At 42.4% G+C, this 27985-nt stretch overlaps 2 protein-coding genes across 2 annotated transcripts; one reads left to right on the forward strand and one right to left on the reverse strand.

Moving 5' to 3' along the window:
* Nucleotides 1-5461: 5461 nt before the first annotated feature.
* LOC123171197 (CCR4-NOT transcription complex subunit 9-like) lies at nt 5462-7472 on the reverse strand. The gene is made up of 7 exons (XM_044588808.1): nt 7442-7472; nt 7168-7175; nt 6622-6741; nt 6343-6432; nt 6162-6204; nt 5904-6010; nt 5462-5557 (listed from the first exon to the last, which is right to left on the reverse strand). Exons 1-7 carry the CDS (start codon nt 7470-7472, stop codon nt 5462-5464), a joined length of 495 nt encoding a protein of 164 aa, XP_044444743.1.
* Nucleotides 7473-12696: 5224 nt separating this feature from the next.
* LOC123170123 (replication factor C subunit 1) lies at nt 12697-24219 on the forward strand. The gene is made up of 23 exons (XM_044587963.1): nt 12697-13004; nt 13124-13261; nt 13838-14551; nt 14657-14724; nt 14875-14950; nt 15034-15095; nt 15183-15334; nt 15644-15810; nt 15923-16111; nt 16218-16339; nt 16417-16624; nt 17002-17055; nt 17209-17378; nt 18247-18337; nt 19644-19825; nt 19923-19962; nt 20058-20182; nt 20824-20896; nt 21386-21478; nt 22139-22385; nt 23402-23461; nt 23549-23699; nt 23935-24219. Exons 1-22 carry the CDS (start codon nt 13002-13004, stop codon nt 23680-23682), a joined length of 3168 nt encoding a protein of 1055 aa, XP_044443898.1. The 5' UTR covers nt 12697-13001; the 3' UTR covers nt 23683-23699; nt 23935-24219.
* Nucleotides 24220-27985: the final 3766 nt, after the last annotated feature.

A 27985-nucleotide genomic window follows, 5' to 3' on the forward strand; every position in this document is an offset into this window, starting at 1 on the left:
CGTGGAGGCCCTAAACTCCATAGAAAGGAAGGGATGTGAGAGCTTCGGTCTGCCTTTGCATGGACCCAACATGTCAATCTGTGAGGATGATGTCTCCGGCCTCGTCTTCGTGTCGTTTGATTGAGACTTTGGTGCCTTCTTGTCGGCATCGCATGCATAGGGAGGTAGGGATTTGACAATCATGGTGGATGCTTATTTTATGGTGCTGGTAGCCCTTTCTTGCTCCTCTCGCCGCACCTCCACAAAATCCAGCGTCTCACATTGAATCATTAGGCCTTCGTAGCCGAACGAACACACAATCTAGTGCCGCACATAGTGGCGGAGTTAGTTGAGAATCAAAGGGGGGTCCGAGAGAAAATATGCATGGGGCGGGGGGTGGGGGGAGGGCAAATGCTATACTCTTCTTAATTCAAGTATTTAATTCTCTTTCCTTCACTAAATATGCTAAGGCGCCCCCCTCAACAATGCATGTAGCTCCGAGTTAAAAAAAAAAGAATGTAGCTCCGCCACTGGCCGCAGGGCGTCGATTCGACCCTTCCTTGTGCGTTAGGAAAGTGGTCACATGTTGAAAATAGTGTTATTATAATTTTAGGAAATGTTCATTTAGCTTCAAAATATTCATGCAATTTTTTAAAAATCACACAATTTCTTATATAACCGTTTATTTCCTAAAAATATAAAAGAAAGAAGAAAATAAAAAAAGAAGCGGAAACCGGGCATAAGACAGTGCCTCTCGAAAACGAAAAAAACATGTTTTCTTTTTTTCCCTTTCCGTGAGAGGCACGGTCGTGCCTCTTTCGGAAAGAAAAAAAAGCGTGCTCCTGGTTCGGTTTTTTCGTGAAAAAAAATTCGTCAAAAGTTCTCAACATGAGATCTAGTTTTGACGATCTTGACGCGAGGAATCCAATCCAATGGTGAAAACAGTTCGACATTTGGATGCACAGTTTAAGAGATAAAATGTTTTGAATAATCAGATCTATGAAAAAAGGGAAAACTCGCAGGTCACGACAAGTGGCGCACTGCGTGGTTGTGACAAGTGACACACAGTGCGCCACTTATCGCAATCTGGGAAGGTGTGAGTGACCTTTGCAAAGAGTGCTCCTGATTGCGGTAAATTCGGATTTATAGTCCCGGTACCTTTTCTTTTAGGAATATAGTAATAACCTGAAATCAGGAAGAAAAAAAAGGCCCAGCAAAATCGCTGCCTGTAGCGAAGGCCCAGCCCAACATAGCATAAGGACCTTATGCTATGTTGGGCTGGGCCTTCACTTGCCACGGCACCAGCACGGGCCGCAGCTGCACGACACCTCCTCGCTCGTCGGCGGCTCGGCGCGAGCCGCGCGACCACATCTCCCATTAGATCGGAATCGCGCCTTGGCGCGAGGGTGCCGGTCTCAGCATTTTGCCGAAGCATATAACACTATATTAGTAGAAACCAGGTATAACATTTGCACATATAGAGGATAATAAAGTAAAGAAACATTTAATTGTGATAGAGCTTAAGATCAACATAAGTTTATAAGGCAGGATCAAGCTCGGTGCGTTCATACGACCGCAAAAGATAACCATTCGACACGAAGTTCGATACCAAAAGTAAGAACACATAAGAGGAGGTAATAAGAACGGGACATAATAAAGAAGAGCCAACTACGGAGCCATAATCAGGAAGCATACTAATAAGTGCTGCAATTCATCTGTCTTGTCGATGTACTTCATAGGGACTGCCTCACACGAACCTGATACTATCGAGCATCGACCACATTACTTACAATTCCTCTATGCTTTTGTATGGCCAAACGATAGCACTCCAATCATTTGGATTAGAAAGTTTCTTACAGAAGGACATGATACATGAATTTTTCAATCTGAACATAAGTACACAGTATCTATAGTTCTATGCTAATTTTCCATATCTATTCCATGGTTTAATAAATCTTAAGCACATGTAATGTTCAACACAAGCACATGAGTTGCAGGGTACCACAGGAATATGATCAGGCACGTGATAGTTATACCACATGAATACTTGATGGACAAAATTATTATAAAAAGTTAGTAACCAACTAAATGTAACAGTACACCCATCAAATTGAGTATACACATGCGCCCTGCCTGGGTCGGTGGCCCAAATCCTAACTCTGTGTGCAAATAAAAGTGTTCATACACAATTAGTACATGCAACAGATTGCCCACCACATTCTTCTCAAATAATGATGCAGGCATGATTCCAAAAAAAATATATAGCTAACAATCCCTCCCCACGAAACACAACACTATGAATTAATTGTAACCATGTTTATTTGATCCATAATCACATTCTTTTCATCAGGAACAACTAACTGCTTACGGATTAAAAATATAGATTGGCTGAAGCGCCACACATGCATCATCCAACAATTTTAATTATTTGCTAAAATCCCCGCTACCCATGGCAACAAACACCAACCTTGTTATTTTAATATTTTCTATTAACTACATTTCTGCCGAAAAGTGGTGGCACTTTCTACTCAAATCTGCAAGATGTAATTCAGCCAAACACTATATGATCGGGAATCTGACATACCTTCTAGTCTATCCAGGCAATTTGGGATCGATCTGTTCTATGGATTAATCAGATGACTGAGCGGAATCCCCAATCGCTGCCTCTGCCCCCACTTCTGCCGCACAGATTTGGCCGTCCACACTGCTTCCCTCATGGTGCGTCTACATAACCCCATTTACCAAAATTCAGGTTAGATGCAGAAATGCGGAAACAAATCCTTGCGGAACTGCGCACATCACTAACACAAATCTGCACCTGTTAATCGGCTGCAGCAGGAACCCCATCTTCACGGGTATCCGCAGGTCCCTTCTCACAGACGGTGGCTCGCCGAGGCTGCCTCTCTAGATAAAAGATGGATCCAGGCTCGAGAGGTAGGAGACAGCTGCTCCCAGCGACCCATGCTTGCGTTTACTCGGCTACTGTCGGAGTTACCGGAAAGCATCAATCCTGACCCATGGATCAGGACAGCGAAAACGACTCGAGCCACGGCTCTGTTCAGATCGCTCGATGGCGTTTAACACTCATATAGCATGCAACTTTCTCTCGCACTGAAACCGGAATAAGATTTTGTAAGCAAATATTATTTAGTAGCAAAAGAAAACACAAAATCCAATCATGTTAATACAACAGATGTAATATCATTTGGATACTAAGGAATAATAATGAATGAGATACGAAATCAGTGTTTTAACTTTACATGTTTCACAAAGAAAATGCTACAGTGGGCCATGAGAAGCAAAGTTCACCTGACTTGTTCATGAAGAGTAAAAAGATCATGCAGATCTTCTGTTGAAAGAGAATTCCACTGTAAAAGTGAAAACAGAGCCATGAGAAATCAATTTACTTGGTTGTTTGAAGGATAAAAAAAGCAAAAGATAACTTTATGTACTTGATCCTGCATTTTGTCGTTCGCTTGTGCCTGATGAACAAACTTTCTGGAGGCCTTCTTTTGTCATTTGACACTGATATACCTATAGATGAATGTGGCAGATCATAGTCAGTGGAAGAAAGTAACCAGCAACTCGGTATTTCTTCGCTAGATAGTGTAAAAAGTGAAGTCATGAACTACAAGATCTGCCTGACGGCCGCAAGCCATGTGAGCGCAAACACCACAAGACAAGAGCAGCAACACGTCCTACTATTTGGGCATTATGCATTCTAGGCGCAAATCTTGCAATCAAATACAAAACAACTGCATTATGCAATGTTGAACCATGCTCAAATAGATGCTCCAGGGCTAAATTTCCAAGTAAAACATATATGGTAGAAGTTGCCAAAAGATACTTATACAGTGCTCAATATCACATAGAAAAGTTTCAACGAAAATAAAAGAGCTGCTACAGACATCAAACTATCATGGCATTAGCATTTCTCAAGACATGTCATATCTCAGTTTTTAGTCCACTTCCGATCTGCAAAATAAGAGAAAATCGAGATTGAGAGAGATATGGACCTGAAGGTCATCGACAGTCACTTTGATGATTTTTCCATGGAAGCCATCGTCACATGCCCGAGAAAGCTAAAGTTCTGGTGTAATATCGGAACCTACAAGCAAGCACAAACAGTCCATGTTCTTAAGTTGAATCTGAACTTCGCAAGCAAAATAATATAGGAAATAAATAATTCAATAAGTAAATAGGGTACCATTGATTCCTATATTGCAAGGAGCCGAGGTATTTGCAGTTCACAGTACATATAAATCAAACCGTGAGAAACGACAACATGTAAGCAATTGACCGTTGATGGGTTAAATTATCAAGAAAATGTCCCTTTCCAATTTTCAAGCAAGTAGACAAAAACCATGAAAATATTACATTTAGAGCGAACCTTTGTTGTGTTATTTTTAAGCTTCCGAAAGACCCCATGGAGAAAATAAGCACCTCCAAGTTGTTGCTGATATGATTCAAACATTCAAATCTTTATTGTGCCTGACAAACTTGCATAGGCGAAAGCTAAATTAACATCATATTGACTATCCAAAGGCGACAATGAAAAAAACAGGATCATGATGACAAATGAATTTGTAACATTCAGAGACTTCAGTCCAAGCAGGCAACCAAAATTGCGATATCCATCAATCCATCCCCTGATCCACATTAGCAGGAGTGGTTGAGGTGCAAAGCGAAATCCCATGAGCGTGATCCTTGTCACCATCGACTCTAATCGGCTCGACGATGTCAGAAGGCACAGGAAAGAGGCATGGGGAGGGGGGCACCTCAACCAAAGGATGCCGCGTAGTGTCATGATGGGAGCGGCGGCTGGAGAGGAAGAGGAGCACATTGATGGCTCAGTTCAGCCATTAGAATTATGGCTTAGTTCAAATAAAAAAGAAAGAATCACTGAATGTTTCCATACAACAGAATTTTGGCTGAAAATTGTAATTGGAGTTACGTCTCTTGAACAAAGCTAAGTCCCATGAAACACACACTTTGAAACCAAGAGTGCTACTAATTTATCTATGCAAACCTACAACAAAATTATGGCTGAAATGACATGCCATTAAACTGGAGGTGCTAAGCAAACATTAGTATACTTCAATCTAGCAGGTTGTAATGCTGCAATAGTCTAGCAAGTCTTCCCACCGAGCAAATATCCAAGAGTAGAAATGGATAAACCTAATGACCTCCGAACAATAATTAACCTTACACATTCCAACCCTTTCGAAGAACTCGGTACTCAAATCATTTTCATGAATTGCACAAAAGCATCATTTATTTACAACTATTTCTACTCCTGAATTGCACAGTCCAAAAGCATTGTCATGAATATTTGCATATTATAGGCCACACGCCACAAGCAAGAGAATAGCAACAACACAATGGAACTAAATACAGAGTTCGAGCAGGACGTAAGATATGATGCTATTAGCCAAGCAAGTAATATATACTGTATATGTAAAAAAGAGAAGCCTAGTGGCAGTTATGAATTAGGAGAGGCGGCATCTAATAATGCACCATTTTTTCTAGATGTCCTTTCAAGCAGCTGCTTGTGTCCAATAACTTCAAAATCGTCAACCTGCATATATAAAAAACAAAGCAACAAAAAATACTCTTATGATATGCAAATCGGATATCCAAAAGAAGAAACAATATAATTTCTAACAAATCATTAACCTGTTCGGTTCAAAAATAACGGTTATTGTTGGGATTCCTGGGATCCAATCCCAATGAGTCCATTTGATTAAAATGACTGGATTACTGGAATGAGAATACCAAAAGAACAATATATAGTCTACAAAAAAAAGAATACAACCAATCCCAATCACCGTTTTCCCCTCTGGTTCAACCCTCTCACAATTTAAAGCAAAAATCAATATGGACCATCCATTCCTAGTTTGCGTAAGTATCTAGTTTTAAATTACCTTCACAAGAGCACCAACAACACCCAAGCTGGTAAGCCTCAAGTACTCAAAAGGTCTGGTCTTGCTGGTAGTATTTAGGAACGGGTACATGTACAGTGGGATGTGAGCTGCAAAGGAAAAGGAAGAAGACTCAATTATTAACCACTGCTAGTTAAGATTTACTTATTCTGTAAAGTCACCAAAATGAGGAAAGCTTTTTAATAATTATAAACGATGGAAATATTTAAGACTTGGCATAGAAACAGTAGCGCTTAGTACCATTCAAGAACGAGATCCTGGTCTCAGGGTGTGAAGCAACACACTGCAATTAAAAAAAGAAGTAAAATGAAATTGAGGGGCAGATGGCAAGCAAGCATGATATGAAAGCAGTAGTCTTCTCAATCCACCAGAAGGCCCACCAGGAGTGAGGGTTTCCTTTCTTTCTCATGTAAAAGCATACCTGAAGAAGTGCAAGTGCATTGCAGACACGGTTTGATGCAACTGGCAACAAAGTAGGAGATGAAAGTGAAGGGTAGATTGACACAATCTCCTGCATATATTTTCAAAACAGCAAGACAAGCTGGATAAGGAGAATGCACAGAACCATCAATAAATTTTATATTGAAAGAATCAATACACATGCACAACCACCCTAACTCAAATAACCAGAACTACACAAGTACATACTTACTCTTGCCATTGCAACTGAATTTAGAACTTTGCAATAATTGTAACCTACCTGGAGCAGTGCAGCAACGGTGCCAAAGGAGTGCCACAGCAGTGGAGCAAGGTCTTGAAAAATCTCTTGCTTTTGAAAGAGGAAAACTGAGAAACTGAGTAGACAATGAATTTTCACCTCCTGCATCCCAGATTTGCAGCCATACTTTAAATGTTAAAGTAAAATGGTTCCATGTATCAACTGTCCAGTTTGGGATATTGTCTTTGGAAAGTTGATGTTTCCCTCAGAACATAATGATAATGCTTGCAATAGTGGCTCATACCATGGGTTCGCAATTTTGCTAGATAAATAAGTGACGGAGAAAAAATACTAACTAAACTTCATCACTTATCTAGATAATCTGCAGAAGTAGAACTGACTATTTCTAACCTATAAATGTCTTCCTATATAGTTCATAAACTGTTTAGATTTCTTCACACCGCCTCCTGATAAGTTTGCAAAGTCATCAATAGGAAAGGATTTCACAAAGTTTACACACCCTCCCTCTCCTTGAATAGGGCATCTCCACCAGATACTAAAATTAAATATGCACAGCCGAATACATACCTTGTAGCCTGCTCCAGCACAAAAATATTCATTGGAAGTTCGCTTTTACCAAGAAACAAATACATCAGGAAGCAGGAGATATTAACAAAAATGCGCTTGTTGTATTCACTCCCGAGAGATTGTATATGATAACTGCAGTATTTACCATTTTATTCAAGGGTACAATAGCGGAAATGGGCACGTGTCTTGTTGTATTCAATCCTAACAGAACAATGTGTAAGATAATGATGGTATTTTCTATTTTAATCAGAGCAAGCAGAATTAAAATAAATACAGATATCTGATGCAAATATCGAAATCTCCATCTGGGTGTGTCCAATAGAGATCAGCAACCGTTCTTGCTACAGTTGCTAATAATAAGTACAACAAAGCACATGTTTAAAAGATGTATCATAATAAAAGCTACAAAAATCACATGCCCTACTTGCTTTCGCTACATATATCTACAAGTCTACAGCAAGCTAAAGTACCGCACAAAATCACCAAATTCTTATCATACTCCAGATATGAGCAGGCAAAGTTGCACTAAATTACCCACCACCACAAAGCTAGTCATGGAATTGCGCTCGGGAGATCGATGACACATCCAAGCTACTGCAAAGACCTTGTCCTGCCCTGTGATAGTGGTGACCTGCAATCCAAGAGAATTAGATGACCAGCCGTCAGAGAGAGAGAGAGAGAGGGAGTAGGTGAACCTATAGCAACGGCCTGGGTGGAGTTGCAGTCCACGGAGGTGCAGATGTGTGCGAGGGTGCAAACCCGACCTTGAGGAACCAAAACCTTCTAACAAACGCTGACTCGGGAACTTGTGTGACCAGTTCATTATACCAGAGTTTACTGGCCTGAAGAATTGAAAAATGAAAGAAGCTAACAGTTGGTGCATGCCTAATTTTACTCTGTAGTACCAGGTACACCAGAAACATGCTTCCCTGTTAGCGCTTTCGAAGATCGTCCTAATCCCATTTTAACCGTTCTTCCTTGAAAGGAGCCTAAAATGCCCCCAAAGAAATATATGATCAGTGGAACCTAAAATGGAATAGTACAAAAAATAACCCTTCAGATAGCTTCTCTTAAATGGCTCTCATGCTCAACACTGGCTTCTATGTTACATGCATGCAGACATGTTTTTCTATCTTCCAATGTATTATTTGGTCATACAGGAATTAACCAGTCCAACAATTGGGCAAATCTTACTAAAAGTAAACAAAGGAACATAACATGGAGGAGCTTACAACCTGATAGACTTAACTGGGCAGTGCCAACGGTAGTCAACAACCTTTGAGCCACAGAACAGCAAGATCGAATTGAGCTTTTGGCCAAAATTATTCATTTCAGAGGCTTGCTCACTGCTCAAAGAAAATTGTTTTGCAGTTTACTTTTGTTGACATGGTGAAAAGAAAATAGCAGCCTAAAAAGAATAGCTATTACCTGCCCGCAAGATCAACCAAGGCAAGGTTTCCACGAAGAACTTGACTACCACATCATCCTCTCTGCTCGTGTCTTACAGTAATCTCCAGTACAACGCGTGAACTTGAAAAAAGAGAGGAACAAACAATATTTTCCGTGTGAGAATAATGTACAAAAATCAGGGGAGCGATTAATTGACCATAACTACTGTAACTGTCTATAGATTATAGACTCAGAATCTAACAATTTATACTATGATATAATATCAAATCAAACCATATTTGTATTTCAAGATACAAAAAAGAAGAGGACTTAGTTCGGTCATCCACGTGAACGCCCCTCCAAGAAAGGGCTCTTGTTCTTTCTCCAGGCAGTAAAATAAACTCAAAGTATACTACGAACTCCATTGATCCTGTCTCACTAATTAATAATCCAAGAAGCGGCAGGTTAATTAGGATACTGACCACGGCTTGGGCTCGAAGGGGTGCTCCGCTTAGAGGTGCGGGAAGAGGGATTCTCTTTCGAACGGGAAATAAATATGAAGAATTCCCTAAGACTAAACCTGTTGGAAATATGCCCTAGAGGCAATAATAAGATGGTTATTATTATATTTCTTTATTCATGATAATTGTCTATTGTTCATGCTATAATTGTGTTATCCGGAAATCGTAATACATGTGTGAATACATAGACCACAACATGTCCCTAGTGAACCTCTAGTTGACTAGCTCGTTGATCAACAGATAGTCATGGTTTCCTGACTATGGACATTGGATGTCATTGATAACGGGATCACATCATTAGGAGAATGATGTGATGGACAAGACCCAATCCTAAGCATAGCACAAAGATCGTGTAGTTCGTTTGCTAGAGCTTTTCTAAGTGTCAAGTATCATTTCCTTAGACCATGAGATTGTGCAACTCCCGGATACTGTAGGAGTGCTTTGGGTGTGCCAAACGTCACAACGTAACTGGGTGGCTATAAAGGTACACTACGGGTATCTCCGAAAGTGTCTGTTGGGTTGGCACGAATCGAGACTGGGATTTGTCACTCCGTATGACGGAGAGGTATCTCTGGGCCCACTCGGTAATGCATCATCATAATGAGCTCAATGTGACCAAGTGTCTGGTCACGGGATCATGCATTACGGTACGAGTAAAGTGACTTGCCGGTAACGAGATTGAACAAGGTATTGGGATACCGACGATCGAATCTCGGGCAAGTAACGTACCGATTGATAAAGGGAATTGTATACGGGATTGATTGAATCCTCGACATCGTGGTTCATCCGATGAGATCACCGTGGAACATGTGGGAGCCAACATGGGTATCCAGATCCCGCTGTTGGTTATTGACCGGAGAGTCGTCTCGGTCATGTCTGCATGTCTCCCGAACCCGTAGGGTCTACACACTTAAGGTTCGGTGACGCTAGGGTTGTAGAGATATTAGTATGCGGTAACCCGAAAGTTGTTCAGAGTCCCGGATGAGATCCCGGACGTCACGAGGAGTTCCGGAATGGTCCGGAGGTGAAGAATTATATATAGGAAGTCCAGTTTCGGCCATCGGGAAAGTTTCGGGGGTCACCGGTATTGTACCGGGACCACCGGAAGGGTCCCGGGGGTCCACCGGGTGGGGCCACCTATCCCGGAGGGCCCCATGGGCTGAAGTGGGAAGGGAACCAGCCCCTAGTGGGCTGGGGCGCCCCCCCCTTGGGCCTCCCCTGCGCCTAGGGTTGGAAACCTTAGGGGTGGGGGGCGCCCCACTTGCCTTGGGGGGCAAGTTCCCCCCCCCCTTGGGCGCCGCCCCCCATGTAGATGGGATCTCCAGGGTCGGCGCCCCCTAGGGGGCCTATATAGTGGGGGGAGGGAGGGCAGCAGTACCCTAGCCCCTGGCGCCTCCCTCTCCCTCCCGTGACACCTCTCCCTCCCGCTTGTGCTTGGCGAAGCCCTGCCGGCATCCCCGCTACTTCCACCACCACGCCGTCGTGCTGCTGGATCTCCATCAACCTCTCCTTCCCCCTTGCTGGATCAAGAAGGAGGAGACGTCGCTGCTCCGTACGTGTGTTGAACGCGGAGGTGCCGTCCGTTCGGCGCTCGGTCATCGGTGATTTGGATCACGACGAGTACGACTCCATCAACCCCGTTCACTTGAACGCTTCCGCTCGCGATCTACAAGGGTATGTAGATGCACTCCTTCCCTCTCGTTGCTAGTAAACTCCATAGATGGATCTTGGTGATGCGTAGAAAATTTTAAAATTCTGCAACGATCCCCAACAAAACCTTTCAAGTATTTTGCTATGGGAATAGCCGATAGAGATTACAGAAACCATAAACAAATCTTTTCCATCGACCAAGTCAGAGATTACAGAGCAGATATGGTAGTTAAGGACCATTGCCAATTTGGCATTTTAAAATTGAAAGCATGGGTGTTATGTTACCATCCAAGTGTATGTAAAGCTTCAAATATCATGTGTGTGCTTTCAGAACAGGGTATTCGGCATACTTGACTGACTAATACAGTAAGCACTAAATACTAAGCTGCCATACTATTTTTTTGACAAGAGCTGCCATACTAAGTAATCAGTGACCCGCCAAGCTTAACTTAAGCCACATGGTTTATGATAAAAGTAAACTGCATATAGTTCAATGCAATGTGGAGTGGGCTGACGTGGTCAACTATTTCTTAGAAGATCAAAAGATATTCATGATTTGTAATATAACAGATGTATGAGCAGGTATAAATTGGAATATCCAGGAGAACTGTTTCTTAGAAGATCAAAAGATATTCATGATCTAGTTATAGAAGTAAGGTCTCCCAATAAACATATTAAATCTGAATATTGATGTCAATACAAATGTGACCATCATACACTAAACAAAAAAGACTGTCGGAACCTCCTTGACCCTCCTAATAGCAATGATGGCCTGCTTTTGAATACTCCCAAGATTAATTAACCATGGAAACAAAAGGAAATTCTCCTAACAGAACCTCCTTGATTCTCCTAATAGCAAAACCACACACACACGTACATCAGACATCTCTGTAGTACTAATTCAAGTAGATCAAGAAAATGGGTAGCCAAATAGCATGGCATATATAGAATTGTAGATTAGTATCTAGTATAATCAGAAAAAGTTGAAGAGCTCCGCTACTGCCGCTGCTCGATCCCTCACATCGCTGGGACCGTCCCTAACCCCTAAGGTCTCCCAGGGCTCAATGGACCAACTGTTCGGAGGAACCAGCGACCGACCAAACCGAGTGCTGCACAAACACACACACACTCGCATGGCGAGGGGGTGGGTGAGAGGGGGAGATGGAGAGGAGTGGAGGTACCAGATCGAAGCACGGAGGAAACAAAGTGGAGGGGGCGGAGACGAGCACGCCGAGGGCGGCGCAGGCGAGGGCGGCGAGCAGGACCCGGTAGGACGCCGGGGCCGAGGGCGACCGGGGGTCCTTGAGCTCGAGGGCGCAGACGGGGACGGGGAGGGCTCTGGTGGAGCGGAGGGGGCGGGCGCAGCGCGCCGTCCTTGCCGCCGTCGCCCCATGGGGAGGAGAGGAAGGAAGAGGACGCGGAGGCGAGATGACGGCGGTGTGGGGCTGGCCCTGGACGGGAGCGGGGCAGGGAGGCGTGGGCGGGAGGAAGAGGAGAGGAGGCGACGACGGCGGCGGCGGCGGGGGGGGGGAGGCGGGCGCGGGTTAGGGTTTCGAGGGAGAGGAGGCGAGGCGAGGCGGGAGGAGCTGGGCGCGGGGGAGGCGCGGGTGCGGGAGGGAGGAGGCGGCTTAGGTCATCCCACGACAGCGGCCCACTTTTTATACCCCTGTACGCGAAATGACAGAAATGCCCTCGGCGGGGCAGCGAAATTACAGGCGGTGGCACACTGGAGGGCATACAACGGTCTACTATTCATTGTAGCAGTAACTTTTTTTGATCCAACGGCTGATATCGACCAGGAGTGAGATCGAACGGTCCACAACGCATCAAAAAATCGATCCGACGGCCGAGAGTCGCTAAGCTCTGAGGAGGCCCATGTTCTCCCTAGATACTTATATCAGGATTCTCCCCCTCCCGAATCTCCGTTTTTTTTGTTGACAATTTTCGGGTAAACCCGAACGCCCACCCGTCGCCAAGCCCCCGTCCGCCGTCGCCGACCCGCAGTCTCCCCCCACCCCCCTCCGCCCTCCCATCCACCCGAAACCACCCCGCACTGCCACCGCCGCCTCCCCCCTCCTCCTCCTCCTCCTCTCCCGTCATCGCCCCCCCGCTTGCGCGTGGCGCCAATACCTAGCGGCGCCATTCGACCCAAATCGAGGGCAAGGAGGCGACGACGCCCACGCCCCTAAAACCCTAGAGGGTTCCCCGTCGCGATTGAGCCAAGAACCGGCGAGTTCGCGCGCCGGTGCCGGGCTTTTCCGGGCCAGGACTGACATGGTGAGTTCTTTCTTGACCCCTCGCTAATCCAGGTTTCTTGGTTCGACGCGGAAGGTTGGTTTTTCGATCCGCTCTTCTCGGCTGACGGTTTCGCCGTTCTTGGATTTCTTGTGGCGCAGTCGTCGGACATCAGGAAATGGTTCATGAAGCCGCACGACAAGAATGCCGGTGCGGCCAAGCCCTCTGCCGCCGGCGCCGCGCCGGCGGCGGCCAAGAAGCCTGTGCTCAGCATCCCCGAGAAGGCCGCGACATCTTCGGTAGAATGCTGACTTCTTTCTTTCTGCTTCTTCGTTCATCTGGTTGGTTCGGTGCTTTTCTAGGTCTTCTTTAGCGGTTTGTTTTCTCTAGCATTGCTGTCCAGGATGCAGTGCATCGGCTCAGCAACTCGATTTTCCTCGGTCATACAGTTTAATAATTCTAGATTAATGCATTTCCTGCGGCAGTGGCCCAACCATAACCTGTTAAAATGCCTTATTCCTTCTGCTAATCAGTGTTGGAATCTTTTGTGCAAACCATACATTAATATCGTTATATATATACACAGACCACCCAAAAAGATTCTAGATTTGATTTTCGCATGCACTGTTTATACAGTTTAAGAACCGACTTTGATGTTTCATGTCTGGTTGTGCACCATGAGCCCATGATATAAGGATGTATTAGCAGATAGTACTGTCAATCAGATTCTAAGCTGGGTATATTCTTGTACCACCATCGCAGTTAGACCAATGGCTCGCTTTAATTCTTTGGTTGCTTCCACTGACCTAAATTATTTGATGTCCCCCAGTTTATATACGTCACCTGTAATCAAATACTGTATCTGGACCATGCAGGTGCCTGGCAATCAAGATGCTTCAGTTAGAAGGAAGACAAGCAAGTACTTTGCACCCAAAACAGAAAAAGATGCAGATGTTGCTGAGAAGAGTTCTTCTAAAAGGAAACTTCAGAAAAGCAGCGAGGACCTTGAGGATGACATCAAGCCTTTCGCAGCAAACAAGGCCCTTAAGGATGAAGAAGACGACGACGACGACTTTGTGGCGCCTTCGAAAAAGAAAACTCCAGTGAAGCCACCACCACTAAAGAAGTTGAAGGCTGCATCTAATGATGATGACCAGGACGAAAGGATGGATGAAGATGCCGAGACCCCTTCCAAAGCAGCTGGAAGGGGAAGAGGAAGGGGAAGGGGAGGAAGAGGAGCAGGAGCAGCCCATGGAAAGACTACCAGTCATGATGATGATGGTGGGGAGGACAGGATGGATGAAGATGCTAAGACCCCTTCCAAAGCAGCCGGAAGGGGAAGAGGAAGGGGAAGGGGAAGGGTTGGAAGAGGAGGAGGAACGGCTCATGGAAAGACTACTACTGGTCTTGATGATGATGGTGAGGAGGATAGGATGGATGAAGATGACAAGACCCCTTCCAAAGCAGCTGCAAGGGGAAGAGGAGGCAGAGGAGCAGGAGCTACTCCTGGGGGAAGAGGTAGAGGAGGGGGTGGGAGAGGTTTCATGAATTTTGGTGAAAGGAAGGACCCCCCTCACAAAGGGGAGAAGGTAATTCATAGTTCTTGTCATAAGTTTCTGAAATGCCCAACCCGAAACTGTTCATTCCATGTTCTGAAAGGTTCAACCCTAAACTGTTCATTCCATGTTCTGTAGGAAGTCCCAGAGGGTGCCCCTGACTGTTTAGCTGGTCTGACATTTGTCATAAGTGGTACCCTTGACAGGTGCGGGTTACTTTCTTCATTTTTTTATACCGAAGTGTTTTGTTTTCTGATCATGCAACGGCCAATGCACATAATTATCTTAACACTTCCAACTTTCTTTATTGAGATGATCTGGCCAGTAAATAATCATAATTTTCTGTTTGTCTGCAGTCTTGAACGGGAGGAAGCGGGTGATCTAATAAAGCGTTACGGGGGACGTGTTACCGGTTCAATTAGTAAAAAGACGGTATGTGTAGTATTATAAAAGTTGCCGCTGTAAGTATTAATGGCTTATATCTTTGTTGACAACTTGACATCGCTTGTTGGCAGAGTTACCTATTGGCTGATGAAGATATTGGGGGAGTGAAATCTAATAAAGCAAAAGATCTGGGGTATTACTTGATGGCTTTATTTTGAGAAGGACTCTGTAAGTTTGTTTTTAATTGTCACTGCTTGATACATGCTCACGTTTATTGCAGCGTCCCGTTCTTGACTGAAGATGGGTTATTTGATATGATCCGGAAATCAAAGCCTGCAAAGGCTCCTGTAAATAAACATGAAGGTAACAGCAATTCAGAAAAGCTACAGAAGTCACAGACGAAGAGCTCTCCAGTTAAAGCTGAAAGAAGAGGTAACCAGGAACTTCTAAATTGTAATGCATCTATAGTTTATAGGACAAACATAATCCTGCTTAGTTGCATTAACCTGGAACATAATTACCGTGGTAGTTCACTCCTAACTTTGTACTCCCTCCGTCCCAAAATAAGTGTCGCTGATTTAGTACAAAGTTATACTAATTCAGCGACACTTACTTTGGGATGGAGGGAGTAGATGTTAGGTTGATCCTGCAAATAACATGCCATTGATATGATTTATTTTCTTAATATTGACATTTCTCATGTTGTTGATGCTTATGCATATCTTGATTTTGAATTTTTAGCTGTCGATCAAGTCGGTACCATGGGCAAGAGTACTCCCTCAAAGAGTAATAAAGAAAGCAACTCCACCAACAACCAAAAGGTCAAGGTTGTTGACCGCGGTTCTTTGCAATGGACAGAGAAATATCGGCCAAAAGTTCCAAACGACATAGTTGGCAACCAATCAATGGTGAGAAATTCTGCATTTTGCTTATTTTGGTCATGTACATCTATGCACACATAACTTAGTATGAAGGATTGTTTTTTTCCGGGGAGCATTGACGAACTTCTAATGTATATAGGTTAAACAACTTCATGATTGGTTGAAAAGTTGGGAGGATCAATTCCTTCATTCTGGCCAAAAGGGCAAAGGAAAGAAGCAGGTCGATGGTGGAGCTAAAAAAGCTGTATTGCTGAGTGGACCTCCAGGCATTGGTAAGACTACAACTGCAAAAGTTGTTAGTCAGATGCTTGGATTGCAGGCCATTGAGGTGTGTCTTTGTTCTTACATACTTCACTTATTTATCTTTCAGGTAATTATGTGTTCTTTATTTACCTTTGAGTCATAAATTTAAATGAGTAATATATGCATAACAGGTTAATGCAAGTGATAGTCGTGGTAAAGCAGACTCCAAGATCGAGAAAGGTGTTGGGGGGAGCACATCAAATTCTATAAAAGAGCTTATCAGCAATGCTACTCTGAATTATAGTGACAACCGGTCTGTACTACAATATCCTGAACTTTTGCACTTTGATTTGTTTTTATTGTTATATGAAGTGTGGAGCAATTTCACAGGACAAAGAAGCCTAAGGCTGTACTAATCATGGACGAAGTTGATGGTATGTCTGCTGGTGATAGAGGTGGAGTTGCTGATCTTATTGCCAGCATCAAGATATCCAAGATTCCTATAGTTTGCATTTGTAATGATCGTTATAGCCAGAAGCTGAAGAGCCTTGTAAATTACTGTTTGCTACTCAACTTCAGGAAACCAACAAAGCAGCAGGTTATTTCATGCCACCATATTCTAATGATTGATGTAAATTATTGTTTGCTTTCCTACTATTGTCTATTACCCTATTATTGCCCGTACCTATGACAACTGAACTGCTGTTCTCAATTGCTTGCTGCTACCCAGTTAATCTGATAAAATCCGCCTTCTTAATGTTTTTTCTGAACATAAGAAAACGTGGTTATATTCATTTTGGTATTTTTTTTAATTGTTGGCAAAAGTTGCTTCTTTTTTGACTTTATGTTTTTTCTGGTTTACTTCTCCCATCTCCTCACACTATATATACTAATATGGGACAGGTTCAGCACTATTTGTATTTCTAACAAAACAAATTGTGTTTTGGGGTTTGTTTTAACTTCTGTACTCAACAGATGGGCAAGAGGTTGATGGAGATTGCCAGAAAAGAAGGCATTCAAGCTCAAGAGGTGTGTTCAATATGTTCTCAGGGTTCTGTTCTTATTGATGGTCAAAACTTCAAAAAAAGTGGAAACATAGCTCAACTAATTCAATACTAAATCACATAATATTCTTTGCATATTTCACGTTCAGTTGCTAATATATGGTTTCTCATCTGCTAGAATGCAATGGAAGAGCTTGCAGAAAGAGTACATGGGGATATTCGCATGGCACTCAACCATTTGCAATACATGAGTCTCTCTCAGTCTGTGGTCAAATATGATGATATAAGGTTGCGTCTTAATAGTAGCTCAAAAGATGAAGATATCTCTCCCTTCACGGCTGTGGACAAGTATTATTCCTTCTTTTTAGTATATCAATGTCATTCTATGGAGTTATTTAGAATATTTATTGTCAGTCTTTCAATGATCTCTTCATGTTTATTGATTAATTCGCGTTTGGTGTGAAACTACATATCCTGTCTAATTATGGAAGTGTTAAGGATTAACAAAGTTTTCCGATCACTTACTCTGCTCGCCCTGTTTTGATCTTATTAATGCAAATGTATTTGATCCAGTCATTTCTTTTGGGGATGGGTTACTTTTTATTAGCATTGGGAACATATCACATTACAGATATACAATAGACCCGAAGTGGTCGGACCCTTCCCCGGACCCTGCGCAAGCGGGAGCTACATGCACCGGGCTGCCTTAAAAAAAACTAACTCCACCATTTTCCTAGTTTCTACTGTATATCCGTTGGAAAAGTACCTGACTTAAGTACATGATGATGCTGGTGCTGATGACGTTGAGCTTCATCTAAAGGTTTCATTTGTTGCTAAATTGATTTAGGATAAAACGTTTGTACATGTACTGAGATGCAGCCCTAGAAGCGGTCAAAAGAAGATGATGCCCTATAGATTTTGGTATTTTTTGGAGAACAAGACTCAGTAGCTTTTTGTAATGGCTAAACATGTCAATTCCCAACTAGTTTAGACACTTGGAAGTTGAAACTGTTTGCCCCTGCAATTAATTTGTCAGTTTGCTTTTATCTTTTTTATATAGATTAGTGAGATTTAAGCAGATCAAATGATATTTTTTTCATTCACTTAGTTCCATGCTCACTCCCGTCTAATTAAATGTATCTATGCTTATACTTGGTTAATTGCTTGAATGGCTTTCAAACCTAGTGTTCTTCATGGTTATTTATTCAACTTTCAGGCTATTCGGTTTCAATGGTGGGAGACTAAGGATGGATGAGAGAATCGACTTGAGCATGAGCGATCCTGATTTAGTTCCCCTTATTATCCAGGTTTTGAATCAAATTTGTTTTTGTCATCTGTGCAAATGTTAATCCTTCGCATTTGCATCATGATTTTTTTATTACTATGTATTTCTTTTCTGTGTACTGAATGCAGAGCTACTTATGCTTGTATAATTGTAATGAAAAAATTCCACTTTTCAACCCTGAACTATGGCCAAAATTCACCTTTCAACTGTGAACTCTAAAACCGTTTGAAATGCAACCTCAAACTATTGGAACAGTCAACTTTCCAACCTAAAGCGGTTTCCCAAGTGGTTTTGACTGATGTGGATGCCATGCAGATGCCACTAAATGCCACATCGCTGGCATGTCATCAAATCCTTTTTTTACATGTTTTTACCAATATTTCTTCCATTTCCAGTACTTTTTTGTTATTTTTTTAAATACGGATGAATAGTTTGTTTTGGTTGTTTATTTTTTCAGTTTTGCTTGTTCATGGTGGCAACATGCCAATGATGTGGTTAGAGTTCATGGCTGATTTTTTTTTGAAATGTCGACTCTTTTAAGTTATGGTAATCAGTAGTCCGTCATAGCGTGCAATTTAAGTGTTGAGCCTAAATTGCATCTGTGTTTTTTTGTTGCAAATTTAGGTCTTGTTTGCTTCAAGGTTGACCATACCACAACTACCCTTAGACAATACATGGTAACTGAAACCACAAGTGTGGCGGGAAGTTATGTTTATGTGGATGAGAAAGCATGGCAAGCCATAACTGTGGCTAGAAACCAAACACACACCTAACAAATTGTAGCGTGCCTAAGGTTATCCATCAGACTACTTTTGTTTCTCGACTTTTTTTGGATTGACAGGTACAATAAGTCAATCTACAAGACTGCGAGTAGGTAACCATGTCACATGCCACACCCCTAAGCACTATGAGCTAAGCTCCACTGCTAGTGATGCTTGGAGGCCGGTCGCTCTTGCTGAAGCCCACAACCGTGCCTCTGCACTGTTAGTGCATCATCTAACTTAGGCTAATATTTCTGAATTGGTCAACACAAAGGCATTCCCATTTCATAGCAATGCTGTTACAGCTTTGCATATGTTGACACGTTTCTCCTGGAAAGCTTGGATGCTAGCTTTCATTTTTTCTTTTCAATCATCTCAGCTATTATATGAAAGAAATTCCAGCTATTAGTTGCTGTATTGAACTACACATGATGGTTTAGTTGGTGTGTACCAGAATTGTGTACAAATATGTGCTTTAGGACTGCTTCTGTCTTTGAATTATTGTTACCCTAGTTGCTTCTATCATTAAGCCTGGTTATATTCGTGTGCTAATATGTGCCATTATAGGAAAATTATATCAATTATCGGCCTAGTGCCGTTGGGAAGGATGACAGTGGAGTTAAAAGAATGAATTATCTTGCCCGTGCCGCTGAGTCTATAGCGGACGGTGATATTGTTAATGTGCAAATAAGAAGATATCGACAGTGGCAGCTGTCCCAAGCTGCCTGTTTGGCTTCATCAATAGTACCGTATGTGCATTGATCTTTCCCAATGGTTAATATGTAGCGGTATTGATTTATTCGAATGTTTCAACACAGTTTTCTAATCTCTTTCAAAAAATTTCAGTGCTGCTTTGATGCATGGAAATAGAGAAGTCCTTGAAGCAGTAAAGTTCAAACCCTAACCATCCATTACTACTATTGAGTATATTCTATTTTTTCTGAATTTTAGTAGACTGAACTGGATAATGATTTTTTGCAGGGTGAAAGAAACTTTAATAGGTTTGGTGGATGGTTGGGCAAGTACTCAACCACTAACAAAAACAAAAGGCTACTGGAAGATGTCCATAGTCATATTCTTGCATCACAGCAAGCTAATTTGGATAGGTGGGTATAGTCCAAAACTAGCTTGCTTTCTGCCGAATCCTACTTTGTTAAGTTTCTGGATTAGTAGTAAAATTGATACTTACCCTGGAACCACCAGAACCATGTTTTTCACTGGTAAAGAGTAGGGTACTTATGTACATTGATTGTTGGATTATCGACATAGATCAGAGAACAAAAAAACAAGCTAATGATTTTCTTGGCTAATTGTTTTATTACTTGTAACCATGATAAAATGATATGGAACTTTCAGCATGAGTTAAGACAAGGACCACATTATCATCTGCTAGGAAAAATATATGGGTCATGAATTTCTTTTAAGTGGCCAGCCAACTATTAGTTGCTGGACATGGCTTGCTCATTTTCCAATGTAACTACTTATGAACAAGTGCCTCAACAGTCAGCGAATTAAAGGGTGCCTTACCCTTCTCTTAACTTGCCTTGGTCACATCTTCGAGATGGAAGATTATGATTTTCTATTTCAAACCATGTAAGCTGAGAAAACAGATCGTCTTTGTGTTGTAAACAACTAATCATTTACCAGAACTCAAGATCCTTTGACAAAAGTTGTAACTTGAAAGACCGTAAAGGATCTGTGCTATGTTTCATTGTAGTCTCAGTCTTGTAATTGTTGGAATCTGCAGGGAGGCGTTGAGGCTCGATTATCTCACTCTTCTCTTGAGACAGTTGACTGGCCCACTGAAGACAATGCCGAAGGTATTGTTTATCATGACCTTCTTGGACTACTCTTGATCATTCACTAAATGAGCGAAGCATAAAATTGATTTTTTGTTCAAAGCTTCCACAGAAGATTCATCGAAGTATCATATGTCAACTGCTGCATTTGTTCAAGCATATTGCTGCATATTGTCCGAATTGTGTACCTTGACAGGTCTGCTCCTTGTGAGGAAGTAATGCATGATGAATTGGCTAATTTTATTTTTAATAAAAAGAGGAGAAATCTTATTTTTGTTATTTAAGGATTTTGTCAAGGGGCTAGGCGGGGTTTGACACACAAAGGCTTGCAACTTTGCATGCTTTCTCAATTCAACTATTATCATCTTAGAATTAGTATTTCTTTCGTTGGCAAAATATGCACTCTGCACACACACTATTGGTTGTTCGTTTGCAATGCAGTAATCTCCCATGGAGAAACCTTTTAACTGAGAAATCTGCCGGTGATCTTATATTTGTAATTTTCTGCAGGAGGAAGCTGTCCAAAAGGTGGTGGAGTTTATGGATACCTACTCTTTAAGCCAGGAAGACTTTGACACGCTTGTTGAATTATCTAAATTTAAGGTTGGTTATTATTCTAAAAACTGCCTGATGGTGTTCATTAACTGTCTCTTTGAGTGGCAATTTAGTTGACAGATAATACATATACTTAAACGTATTTGGTTTAATGTAATGTTAAAGTTATCCATTGTAGATATTCTAGATGATGCAAACTATGTTGCACTGTGCTAATTATTTTGAGAACGTGTTTGTGGTAATTGCATCGGCAACTGTTGCATTTGTCTTCTGTGTAATGTTTTCATAGTTTGCATCGTGGGAGCTATAAAAATTGCTTGAAAACATCAGTGAAATATGAAGCTCGTGATGGTGTGGAATTCTGGACATGATAATTCGTGCAGTAGTGATGAGAATACAGAGACAAGTTAAAAAATACAACAAAGAAACAATAGAATCTACTTGGTCGGACAATGTATGTTTTCAGTATCGCAGTATTTGCCATCAACTCCACAAGCTTATGTAGCTTGTCAAAGATTAGGTCCTTTATTTGTTTTTCGGTGCATTGTTGTTCAATTCAGATCTTTATCATTACAACTAAGTTCACTGCTCAAATTAATTTATTGAAGCATCCAAGCAGGATAATGTCTTAGTTGAGCAATGTTGTTTCAATGTAATTTGATTACCCTCTTTCCTTTACATGGTGCTGAATACATTTTTGTTCTGCAGGGCCATCCAAATCCTATGGATGGTATTCAACCAGCTGTTAAAAGTGCCTTGACGAAGGCATACAAACAAGGAAGTAGCTCTCGTGTTGTTCGATCAGCAGATCTAATAAATATCCCTGGCATGAAAAAAACTTTAAAGAAACGAGTGGCAGCAATCCTGGAGCCATTGGATGAGAGTTTGCCTGAAGAAACTGGAGTAGCATCTGCAGAAGGTGATGAAGAGGAATTGTCTGATGCTGAAAATGATGGTACGTGCTTTTTTCTCGGTAAATGAATATATTGTACCAAAAGAGAATCTTTAATCTTTAATGCTTGCTGTTGTACATATTGATTAGTGTGTTCTGTTTTAGGAATACAGATAAATCTGTTGACACAATTGGTACCAGTATTGCTACAACATTTTCATATGCATTTTCATTCGTTATTTTATCTGTAACATGCCATACAGTATGTCTTTAGCCAGTCATGATACGGTGTATCTGGTGTTGGCAGAGATACTAATCGAGTAATCATCAGTCCAAGGAACTATGAATAAATATCTGTAATAAGACTACGTTTTTGTCTGTACTTATTTGCTCCAAACTTCTAACATTCAGTCGGAAGGATCACAGTGGTCAGTCAGGCTCTTTTTTTAGTTTGCATTACCGCCAAATTCAGGCCTACTCCCATGTAGTTTGTTCTGTGAAAAGTGGGATATCAGAGTGCATTATCTGTAACATGCAATGCACTGCTAGAAGAATTGTTTTCTGCAGAGCATTGTTGCTGTACCTAATATATTCCTACTTGCATAAAAGCATAAATGGGTTTGCAGCAGGGGCAGAAATTCAATGAGAAACTTGGAATCTGGTCTTCAGTCAGGCTTATAGATCTGTCACAGATGCTAGCAAATTGCTCAGAGCCTGATGCTCTTTTCTTTTCTGGGTACTCCTGATGTTCTTTAGTAATGCCAGAAAACTGTTGGGAGGGTCATGGAATTGTTGTTCCATCACAAGAAACTTTGCATTTTTTAATTATTATGTACTCCAGGTGTGATGAATTTTGTCTTCTCTGATCTTGGAAATGTTTGTGTAGCTATGCCTGTCAAATAAACCAAACAGTGCTGTGTTCATATTTATACGCCTAATATATAGCATCAACGATGTAATTTTGGATGGTAGTTTTTTGTATCACCGCTGTACAGATCGGCGCAGCTGAGAGTCATACCTAGTTTATTTTTTGTACTAGTCAATTTTCAGCGCATAGACTGCTCCTGTTTTTCTTTCAGATGAACTTGTGCCTGGTGACTCGAAGCCAAAACTGGACCTGCAGAGTGATAATAAGAAAGGTTATTTGTCATATTCTGCCTTGTTTGATATTGTTATTATCGCCAGGATATATAATAACTAATTTATATGTTGGATTCCACTCGCAGGAATTCAAGTGCAGCTCAACCTGAAGAGCAATGGCAACGGGTCGAGCGCAAAGAAGGCGCCAGCAGCAAGATCAAAAGCTCCTGGGTCTGCAGGGAAGGCCGTCGGAGGCTCAGGCGGGAAGCGGAAGAGGTAGCCTACCGCCGCCGCACAGTAAGTGTCTAGTATGTACTTATATACTATTCCCTCCGTCCCAAAATAAGTGTCTCAACTACAGTACAACTTTGTAAATAAGTGTCTCAACTATAGTACAACTTCGTACTAAAGTTAGTACAAAGTCGAGACACTTATTTTGGGACGGAGGGAGTATATCCAAATGTCATGTGATACCTGACCTGTCGATCCTCCTGAGATACATTTGATCTGATCGCTACGCTGTTGTTTTCAGATGATGACTGTTTGGAAGCAACAGAGACCGCATATGGTTAGTTGGTGGCCTCGTCTTTGGTTTCTCCTGTTACCCCAGTTCCCATTTGTAGGGAAAACCTGTTTGCTTGCACTTCATGTGCTCTTCTGTTTCTCGCCCCGGCTAGAGGGGCTTGTTTAGCGTGTGAGCTTTTTCTCCTGACGCAATCCGCTCTGAATCTGGAACGGTTAGGTGTATTTTTCAGAGATGTAAACCTGAAACTAGAGAACAACATTTGGATGCCTGGTTCTGCCTGTTCCCACTGAATGCTCGTCTAGCTTGCTGTAGATAACATGGTTGTAACCTGCGAAAGGCCGATCAGGCAATCTGCTGTGATCTTCTGTTGCGTTGTTCATCTCGTACCGTGAGCTCGGTATGTCGGCTCTGGGTTTGTGGTCTGAACAGCCCATGGTCGCTCTTTCTCTCGTACACGCGTGGTGTTGGCAAGGTCGCCCTTCTCGTACGCGTCCTTGAAAAGGGCGTCATTCAAGGCTTAGCTGTCTATCGTCATCTGTTGCAAGTCTTTTTGTGGCGCACACAAGAACAAATTATTAATGAACGAATGTTTGCCGCTACGATCTCAGTGTGTACACGTGGGATTTGTTTTCATAAAATCTCGCTATGATTTTTTTTCCTTTTTTCCTTTTGACAACACCAAGCTTCGAGGCATCCGGCAACAATGCACGTGCATAACCAATCTACTCACTCTATTTCTAAATATAAGTCTTTTTAGTGATTCCATTATCGATGCGGATTTTTAAGACATGATGCGTGCAAGGATGAAATCTGAATAGAATGAATACCCAAACAATACACAGTTTAATTGGGCAAAGTACGCGTACATGAGTTGGTAGCTAGCCATCTTATGAGCTGGATACAAGCGAATCCGCATGTTAATGTAACGCAGACCATTTAAATGGTGACCAGATGAAGGGTCTGCCACGCTTTAACTCTTCACTTAAATGTCTGGTGCGAAATGCTGGTGGGCGTGATGAAGATATTTGATTCCAGTGTACTGCACATACCCGTCCCAGGGCATGACGCAGACCATTTACATTAGCTCCAGTATTTTTTATGCATCTATGGCACGAATTATCGGTAGTTATTTAGTTAATCGCCGCCTGAATTGTCTGCTTAGTTCAGTCACGAAAGAGATCTAGTATAATAAATCGAGAAAATCCGTTTCGGGCACCTGAACACAAGCACTTTGCCCATATATTATAATCTTGCTTGTGCACCTAACACAGCTACGTGGATCAAAGACGTCCCCATCATTGAATCGTCGCCATTTTCTCTGGGAGTGGTTGCTTGCACGCAAATGAATGCAGTCGTAGAGGAGATGGACACCAAACAATATTCATATGTTCTGAGAGATACTAACAAACGCATACATGTAGAGGAGATGGTACAACCGTACAAACATGCCAAATCTCAGGGTCAACACTTGATGTTGATCTCGTGATCCGAGGTCAACACACCAATACATGAGTTGATGTCTTCTTGCCCTGCGAGTCTGTGAGATGTTGATCCAATCCAAAATGCTTAACTGATTATGCGGCAGATGACTTGGGATTGAAAATGAAATGTTGGCGAGTGCTTAGTCTGTGGACATTGCACACCATCATTTATTATCTGATAGCATTAATTAAACAAAGTATTACAATCATCGGAATCACTAACTTCCGAAGGAAAATTCCCTAGCCAACACGCAGTGCGTTGCTTATCCTCTTTGACTTAGCGTGTCCTAGGCAACGCAAGAGGTGAAACCATGAAAGAGGTGTTACTTATTACCCAAACAACTTTGAAGCTAAATATTTCGGGCTCCTAGCGCCGGGTTGGAGATGAATAAAAAAAGTTCAAAAGCTTGCAGGAGAGACTGCCAAAGCGACTGCTACAATGGGGGATGATTCACCTTCCCATTAGCAGGTCGTTCCCGTTGCATCGACGTCGGCAGAGCCCTGTCATTTTACCACCCTTGTATCCTCCCAGAATAGTTCACCACTTGCTTGCGCTTCACCATGTCTTCTTTCTGGTGCTGCTTAATTAGCAAGAGATTCTCCACATAACTAGAGAGGAATCTCCTTGAAGCTTCAACTGGCACCTTAGGTTTATCATGTGTTATCTCATTCTGAACGTGCCATATCCCCCACAAGAGCATGAGTACCATCAACCGTTGCTTCTCATTTAGCTCATATAGCAGCCGAAGAAGCCATTTTCATCCGCATCAAAGAGAAGCATGCTTTCGTGGGGAGATCCCAAGTTGAGCGCATAGCACCCCACATCTTTTTCGCATGAGAGCACCCGCATATACCACAATCACCATGTGATTCCAGCAAATTTCCATGCAAGTATGTGTACTTTTAGCGGTGCAGAGCATTTCCAAATGAGCTTTCAGGCCGGGTGTGTACCGTCGGGGTACACATTTGTCACAACAATCCCATGTTACTCCATGATCACCTGTAGGCCAAGCGCATAGGCAGTACGAACTGAGAACAAATAGTGCTTGTCAGGATGCCAGGCGATAAAGTCTTCCTCAAGGCGCCCCAATGGTTTGATATTTAGAACCTCTGCAATGTCCACATGGAAGAAGTTTTGCTATATGGGTTGAGCAGTCCATATGAACCAACTATCAGCCATCTGGAAATCCGAGACCCAGAGCAAGGGACATCGATGCCGCGTGGTAATCGGCTGGTATGATGCACCGCGAGGGACCTAGGGGTCATGCCATGCCCGGATGCTGGCCCCATTTTCCACATGCCAAATACTACATTTCTTTAAGAGCTGCAAATCATACTCGACCTCGTGCCAAGTCGAGGAAGCATTCACTGTGAATACTGTGTACATGAGGAACCCGTTTGAGTAGTACTTTGCATGAATCACCTATGCACATAAGATGTTAGGATATTGGATTAGACCTCAGCCTTGTTGGGGGTAACAATGCTTGATTAAAGAGCCGCAGGTTCTTGAACCCCACTCCTTCCATCGTCTTTGGCTGGAGCATACTGTCCCAACTCCCAAGAGATTCAGTGAGCGCGCCGTCTTTCTTTTCCACGTCCCATCAAAAGTTTGTCACCATCTTTGTTAGGTCATCACAAAGCCCGTCTGGGAGTTTGAAAACACCTGGCAGTGCCTGTGCAATGGCCTTTAACATGATCTCCTTCCCACCTTGAGAAAGGTAAATTTCACCCCATTGAAGCAGTCGCTTTGGCAGTCATTCCTGCAAGCTTTTGAACTTTTCTTTATTCATCTCCCATCCGGCGCCGGGAGCCTAAGATATTTAGCTTAAAGTTGTTTGGGTAACAAGTAACACCTCTTTCACGATTTCACCTCTTGTGCTGCCTAGGACACGGTGAGTCAAAGAGGATAAGGAGTGCACTGCGCGTTGGCAAGGGAATTTTCCTTCGGAAGTTAGTGATTCCGATGATTGTAATACTTTGTTGAATTAATGCAATCAGTTTCGCACCAAAAGATAAAAAATGATGGCGTGAAATGTCCACAGACTAAGCAGTCAGTCAACATTTCATTTTCAATTCCCCGTCGTCTGCCGCATAATCAGTTAAGCATTTTGGATTGGATCAACATCAGGGTCAGTTCTTTTGGGCGGCTTAAAAAATAAATTGTCTCTCCCCCGCTTAAAAAATAAGCTGCCCCCAATTTTTTTTGAGACTTTTTAAATTAGTTATTCCATAACTAGTTTAGAAGATCCAATGAATAAGAGAGACGGCTTATGACAAAAGCTGGGAAGGAGGCAGCTTATTTTTTAAGCTGCCAAAAAAACTGACCCTCACAGGGCAATAAGACATCAACTCATGTGTTGGTGTGTTGACCTGGGAACACAAGATCAACATCAAGTTTTGACCCTGAAATTCGGCATGCTTGTACGGTTGTACCATCTCCTCTACATGTACGTGTTTGTAAAGAATTTCTGGGAATATATAAATATAAATATGGTTTGGCGTCCACCTAAGAGAGGCCACGCTATGACTGCGTTCATTTGCGTGCAAGTAACCACTCCCAGGAAAGATGGTGACGG

The sequence above is a fragment of the Triticum aestivum genome, chromosome 7D (genome assembly GCF_018294505.1).
Source record: "Triticum aestivum cultivar Chinese Spring chromosome 7D, IWGSC CS RefSeq v2.1, whole genome shotgun sequence".
NCBI lineage: Eukaryota > Viridiplantae > Streptophyta > Magnoliopsida > Poales > Poaceae > Triticum > Triticum aestivum.

What these genes read in the sequence shown, in the direction of transcription:
- LOC123171197 (XM_044588808.1), bottom strand. Translation starts at nt 7,472, where the DNA reads ATGGAGATTTCGATATTTGCATCAGATATCT. An exon ending in CCGTTGCTGCACTGCTCCAG is followed by an intron (nt 6,433 to 6,621) that starts GTAGGTTACAAT and finishes AAATATATGCAG; the next exon opens with GAGATTGTGTCAATCTACCC. An exon ending in ATGCACTTGCACTTCTTCAG is followed by an intron (nt 6,205 to 6,342) that starts GTATGCTTTTAC and finishes TTTTAATTGCAG; the next exon opens with TGTGTTGCTTCACACCCTGA.
- LOC123170123 (XM_044587963.1), top strand. An exon ending in CCCCTCACAAAGGGGAGAAG is followed by an intron (nt 14,552 to 14,656) that starts GTAATTCATAGT and finishes CATGTTCTGTAG; the next exon opens with GAAGTCCCAGAGGGTGCCCC. An exon ending in TTGAATTATCTAAATTTAAG is followed by an intron (nt 21,479 to 22,138) that starts GTTGGTTATTAT and finishes TTTGTTCTGCAG; the next exon opens with GGCCATCCAAATCCTATGGA.